Source organism: Mustelus asterias, chromosome 27, assembly GCF_964213995.1.
Source record: "Mustelus asterias chromosome 27, sMusAst1.hap1.1, whole genome shotgun sequence".
Classification (NCBI taxonomy): Eukaryota; Metazoa; Chordata; class Chondrichthyes; order Carcharhiniformes; family Triakidae; genus Mustelus; species Mustelus asterias.
The window spans coordinates 30,020,118-30,027,236 of NC_135827.1; the positions used below are offsets into that span (position 1 = coordinate 30,020,118).

The following is a 7,119-nucleotide window of genomic DNA, read 5'->3' on the forward strand; positions in this document are numbered from 1 at the left end:
TAGGGATTCTATCAAGCTTGGTTTGGATTGGAACATTGTAGATATCTTTGTTAAAGGTTATACATTATCATGATTGTTTGGAATTGATAAAAGTTCTTACTAATTCTCTTAATATATATATTAACTATATTCTTAAATAAATTTTGTTTGATAAAAACTCCCTAGTGGTTCTTTTGAATCAAAACTGAAGGGAAACATCTCATGCTTATCCTAGCCAAATTCAAGATGCAAAACTTATGATTCAGGCAGGCTTCATAAAACACTTGAGTTTCTAACCTGAACCATAACAGAAAGAAAGGCCCAAAAAAAATGAGAAGGGAAGGGTGAAAGAAAAAGTACTATAATGCAACATCAATATCAAGTACGATAACAGTGATTATGATACTGAACAAGGGGCCTTACCTGATGATATGACAACCTGGGTTCAAATCCCACCAGAGCAGGCAGAAAATTTAAATGAATTAAATAAATCTTCAATAAAAAGCTAGTATTCATAATGGTGACCACATAACTCTAAAGATGTGGAGATGTCAGCGTTGGACTGGGATGGGCACAGTAAGAAGTCTCACAACACCAAGTTAAAGTCCAACAGGTTTATTTGGTATCATGAGCTTTTGGAGTGCTGCTCTTTCATCAGGTGAGTGATGTCACCCGAGACTCACCTGATGAAGGAACAGCGCTCCGAAAGTTTGTGATACCAAATAAACCTGTTGGATTTTAACCTTGTGTTGTGAGACTTCTTACTGTGCATATAACTCTAGTGTTGCAAAAACACATCTGGTTCACTAATGTCCTTCAGGGAAGGAAAACTGGCCATCTTTAGCTGGTCTGATCTGCGTGCACTCTGGAGCCTTCAGCTTGGATTTTAAGAAGATGGCTCACCAACTTCTCAAAGTAATTAGAAATGGGCCCTGATGGAAGAGTCATCCAGACTCAAAACGTTGACTCTATTCTTTCTCCACAGACCTGCTGAGATTTTCCAGCATTTTCTGTTTTTGTTTCCGATTCTAGCACCTGCAGTATTTTGCCTTTACCAATGGTCAATAAATGTTGGCCTTGCCAGTGATGTCCAAAATCATATAAATGAATTTTTTTTTAATCCAAATTTTATCTTTTAGGGTGTTGGTAGCTCCTGGGACTATTTTTTTCTGTGGAAAAAGTATAAATATTCCAACCTCACCACACAGTAAGCTAATTAGCAACTGTGCTGACTCCAGCTCCATGGTATCAAACCACAAAGGAATATGCTGCACAGTTAAACCCATATTTTGTACTTCTTTACCTAATTAATTTTAACCAATTAATTTTAAACACGTGATGCAATCAGGATAAATTAAGACAACACATGGGATCTGACTTGTATCCCCATTTCTGGCAGTAACCACTCAGGACGGGTGATAGATCAACTCAGCTGACTTGTGGGATGCAAATCATAACCATGGGGACTACACAATGCGTTCTCTACATAATGAAGAAACAAGCCTAATGAATTGAAGCATCAATTTCTCGAGGAGAATAGAAGTGAAAATGGCCGCCACCATCATAGGCAAACTTTTCAGATGCTATATTTCCCTGCCTAAAACGTTGAATGAAATTTTCCTCAATGACACCTCCTGCTCCAGCCAAAGTCAATGAGCTTTTGAATGGCTCGCTACAGCCCCAGCCTCAGCCTCACCCCCTCAGTGGCCATAAAATTTCTCCCTTTATTTCCAAATGCCTTGCTACCTTTTCCCCCACCTTCAACACACTACCTCATACGGGTTACGTGTTTAATTTCCTTCTCCATGACCCGCCCCCCAACCCAAATTCTTTGAAAGATGGATGTCAAGAAAGGGGTCAAAGTGTTGTGAGGTGTTCTTGTATGTGGAGAATGCTATATAAATGCAAATTGCTATTGTGTAATGTTCATAAGTTCATAAGATATAGGAGCAGAATTAGGCCATTCGGCCCATCGAGTCTGCTCCGCCATTCGATCAAGGCTGATATGCTCCTCATCCCCAAATTCCTTCAACCCGTTACCAACTAAAAATGTTTAACTCCTCCTTACATGTACTCACTGTCCCAGCATCCACCGCACTTTGGGACATTGTGGGATGTGAGATATTTAGAGAAATGGCTTACAGATTTTTGCATTTGATTTGGTCAAAGAGATTTTTTTTTCAGTTGTGCTGGCAGAGGAGGAATGGGTATCTCCTGCTGATGGTAGTTGAAGAATTATCAAATGAGGAATTAGTTTTGGAAACTGCAACCTCGCAGTTTATAATGCAACAAAACACAATAGCGCCTTATTCTGTTTTTTTAAAAATGCAATCAGCTCATCTTTCAATTATAGACTATAATAACAATAACTTGCATTTATATGGTGTACTCAACATAGTGAAATGTCCCACAGCACTTCATAGCAACATTATCAAACAAAATTTGACACAGAGCTACATAAGGAACCAATAGAACAGCCGTCCAAAAGAGGTAGGTTTCTAGGGGGAGGGGGAATGTATTAAAGGAAGAAGAGCGGAGAGATTTAGGGATAGAATTTTAATCCTTGGGCTCCCAGTAGCTGAAGACACAGCTACCAAAGACTGCATAAACCCAGAATATAATAGATCCTGTTATACAGGTCAGGACAGTTGCCACAGTCGGTCGAAAGTTGGTGAATTATTTTTAGATTTTTTTTCAGAAGTTTTTAAAAAAATTTTGGATAGTTACTTGGCATGACAACAACTCGCAGCTAGCGACAGTAGATTTACAAATTTGGCCCTGGCTATTGCTGACAGTACAGAAAGCCATGAAGAACTGCGCACGGTGATATCTGAAGGTGAAATGTTAAAGCAGTCCATTGCTAAAAGCTTCCCCGTGCTGACAGTTGATGCCACTCACACATCTCCCTCTGGATGAAGCACTCACTACCAGCTGCTAAATTATTTGAACGCAGATATTTATTGGGTTTGCTTGTAAAATTCGCCAAATGTACGTCAACGTCTTTGTGAATAGCAATGGGAGCTTTTTTATCCCCTCAGGTTTCCACATTACATTCATTTCTCTAACACCGGCAGTCAGACGCTGAAATATCAAGACAAGTCAGTTTCCTGCCGGGCAAATCTTTAAGTCCCATTTACTGTTTTCCCCATAGCTAAGTTCACATTTTTAAGTTGAAGGTTTGTTTATTAGTGTCACAAGTAGGCTTACATTAACACTGCAATGAAGTTACTGCAAAACTCCCCTAGTCACCACACTCCAGCGCCTGTTCGGGTAAACACTGAGGGAGAATTTAGCACAGCCAATGCGCCTAACCAGCAGGTCTTTCGGACTGTGGGAGGAAACCGGAGCACCCGGAGGAAACCCACGTAGACATGAGGAGAACGTGCAGACTCGGCACACCCTGCGACCTAAGCCCAGGGAATCAAACCCAGGTCCTTGGCACTGTGAGGCAGCAGTGCTAACCACTGTGCCACCGTGGGAAATTATTAGAGCGGTCCTCTTATTTTACACATTGTGACACCAAGTCAGAGAGTTGTTAAAAGGAGCAATGCTAATGTTAAACATGTCAGCAGCCAGAAGCAGACAGCTTTAAATATTGGAATGATACAGGACATTCATCCATTGTTACAGTCTTGCTATCAGTCTCACTCCAGCTGCATTCGCCAATCTCAGCACTTGGGCCAGAGCTGCTACATTCATGTACAAGTTGCAATATGTTCACTCAAACGCTACTAAAAGCATAATCTAGTAGGATGCAACTTACAAATATTTAAAGAAATAAGTCTAAACTAACTCCAACAATTGTGCTGTTTGCGCGTGAAAACAGGACCAATGGTACACATTGGAAGAGGCAACAAACATTATGGAGGAAGTGAGAGAGTTCCCAATACATCAAACTAGTTCTCACCTTGTGGAGTTTGGTGACATTAAATAAGAACATTTCAGATATTGTTATATACAAGTTAGTGTTTTCATATAACGTACATTAAAGCGGGCTTTAAAAGAGGAATTAAAAGATGCATCACCAACCAAATTGCCATAAAATCCAGTGTTGCACAATGTATTAGTTTTATCTTTGTTTCGATAAGACAAGAAACACATTCAAGGACTGCATTTGCTGGGATGTGATTTTTCCACTGAGGGTCCGAATTCTTTTGGACAGTTTGTTCTAGGTTATTCCAAGAATGGCATTGGACTGGCAAATTCCCCACTGTGGACTCTTCTATTAAACATGTAGCTTACTAATGAAAATTTTTTTTTTTTTGTAACCACATCATGGTGACAAACTACATCGAAATACACCATTGCATCATTCGCAGACAACGCCGCCACAATAACACACAGCTGTGCCTTTTTCTAAAATGGAAGGTAAGGCGGCACAGATTGAAAATAAAAGCAAAGTACTGCAGGTGCTGGAAATCTGAAATAAAAACAGAAAATGCTGGAAGAACTCAGCAGGTGTGGCAGCATCTGTGGAGGGAGAAACAGTTTGAATTTGGGGAGGCGGTGGTATCGCGGTATTGTCGCTGGACTAGTAATCCAGAAATCCAGGGTAATCCTCTGGGGACCCGGGTTCAAATCCCGCCATTGGCAAGTGGTGGAATTTGAACTCAGTAAAAATCTGAAATTTAAAAAAAGTGTCCATGAAACCATTGTCGAAAAAGCCCATCTGGTTCACTAATGTCCTTTAAGGAAGGAAATCTGCCATCCTTCCCTGGTCTGGCCTACATGTGACTCCAGATCCACAGTAATGTGGTTGACTCTTAAAACACTGTCAGGGATTGGCAATAGATGCTGACCCAGCCAACGGCACCCACATTCCATGAGTTAATTGAAAAAAGCCTGTATGACTCTACTTCAGACCTCCTTCAATTTCAGAATGTTTGCCAGATAAGTCAAAAGCAATACAAGGAAAATCTTTAGAATTTGGAATGCACTGCTTGATAGATTGATGGATAGCGATTCAATCATAGTTCCATTCATAATGGAATTGGATAAATACTTGAATGAGAAACAAAACACAGGGAAACAGCAGGACGTGGGACTAACCAGATCCCTCTTTGAAAGAGGTTGCACAACCATGATGGATCAAATGGCCTCATTCTGTGCTGTACTGTGATTCTACAAGAAAGTTTGCCCACAACATGAAGATGTCTCTAAGTCTGCATGCATTAGGTGGAACAGTTGGAAGCTTTTTCCAGGGCAGAAATGACAATTACAAGGGGGCACAAGTTCAAGATAAGGGGGGGGAGGTGGAGAAAGGTTCAATGGAGATGTGCGGGGCAAGTTTTTTTTTTACACAGAGGGTAGTGGGGGCCTGTAATGCACTGCCAAGTGAGGTGGTTGAGGCAGATACGTTCGCCACATTTAAGAATTATCTGGATAGATTATGAACAAACGGGGAGTAGAGGGATATAAGCGGTTGGTCTAGATAGGACAATGTGATTGGCGCAGGCTTGGAGGGCTGAAGAGCCTGTTCCTGTGTTGTACAGCTCTTTATTCTATTAATCCAATGTATCCCAATAAGAGTAATTTTGCACTTGAAACATTGGGCCAAATTTTCCAACTTCACCTGCAGCTGGAATTTTCCAGTCCCGCTGCAGTGAATGAACATTTGGCTGAGTGCCAAATTCCCCATTCTCACTGGCGGCGGCTGTGTGGCATGAACGGTCCAGCTGTTAACTTTATTCCTCTCTCCAAAGATGCTGACAGACCTGCTGAGATTTTGCAGCAGTTTTTTTTAGGTTTATCATAACACCAGCAGTGTTTTGGTTTTGCGTTAGTGAATGCAAGGTCCCTGTTGTGTTAGAGGCGCTCTGCACCCCATCCCCCCCATCTTAATCCCAGGTTCTTCACACTGTTTACCCATTGACAAACCAACCCAACCCAAGAAGCAACCAGACAGGGTGAGATTTAAACTCATTAAGCTTATTAACCTGTAGCTTTACCCCTCCCGAAAAAGGCTTGAAACGCCAGCCAACAAGTTCACCGTCCCAGACAAACTTTTCATCCCAGCCATGTACGAGTGCAGAAGTATAAACTTCCAAGTAAAACCGGTTACTTCCAAAAGTTTGATACAAGAAGAAAACATAAATCAAAGTTCGAATTCCTTCCTAGCTAAGAGCAACGCGAGGGAGCTTAAAGACATTTAAAAAGATGAGTAAACTCCGAATCACTGAATTAAACTTAATATACTTGCCTCCCCCTCACCCCCAAATAGCCTTTTTAAAAAGTTCGAGGAACTAAGAGAGTTCAGTTCTGTAGCAAATCCACCAGGAAATGGGGGGGCAGATAGAAAGTCCAAAGTAAGCCAGCAAATTGACTTTCACAGGGCTTGCTACGCGGCTTCGAGAAACTTTCAAGCTGCCCAAGTAAAATGTAGGAAAGAAAGAAGCTTACCTTCTTGTGCAGAGCTGGAAGACGTTACCCATTGCCTGCTCGGCGCTGCGCCATGGACGCTTCCCCCGCCCGCCGCGATTGTAATTGCAATTGCGTGTCAGTTACACCGACTAGCCAAAGTTTGCGACTTTTCTCATTTCCTTGTTTGCCGCAGGCTTTCGGCGGAAAACCCAGCGTGAATCCAACCTGGAGCCACCCAGAGCAACCCACAACCCCACCCAGAAAAAAGCAAGGCTGGACCTACTCCACAGCTGCAGGTGTACAATCTATTTCTACCCATTCGGAACATTCATTTCTCTCTTTTGTTTTAAATTAATTCCTTCCCATTCTCTCACCAGTGATTTTTTTTTTGCCAATGTTATTTTTCCACAATATTTCAGTTTTGATGTAATATCGCCTGCCAGCGGAACGAAATGTACAAGGGAAAATATTTGGGTCGTGTGAACTTGATTTAACCTCAGCCTTCTCTTCAAGTTTATTAATCGCGTCCTTTTCCATTGTGTGTTGGCCTCAGCAGAGGGCGTCCTCCCTTCTCCAAACTGGCCTGACGGTTGAAGAAGGGGAATTTCACAGTAACTTCATTGCAGTGTTAATGTCAGCCTTACTTGTGACTAATAAATGAACTTTACTTTAAGAAAGCCAGGACTGGGAATTCGCCTGGTCGCCCCCCCCAGTTATACACAGCACCTGATATTCAGTTTCCTTGGTAACCTGGAACTGCCTTCATAACAACACAGTGGC

At 41.8% G+C, this 7,119-nt stretch overlaps 1 protein-coding gene across 1 annotated transcript in view; it reads right to left on the reverse strand.

Annotated features, from left to right (window-relative positions):
* The window catches only part of LOC144479897 (uncharacterized), a 30,451-nt gene extending 23,857 nt beyond the window's left edge, over positions 1–6,594 (reverse strand). Inside the window, exon 1 of the mRNA XM_078198933.1 lies at positions 6,379–6,594. Coding sequence (XP_078055059.1) covers positions 6,379–6,410 — 32 coding nt within the window. The 5' untranslated portion in view covers positions 6,411–6,594. The remainder of the gene's footprint in view (positions 1–6,378) is intronic.
* Between the last annotated feature and the right edge of the window lie 525 nt (positions 6,595–7,119).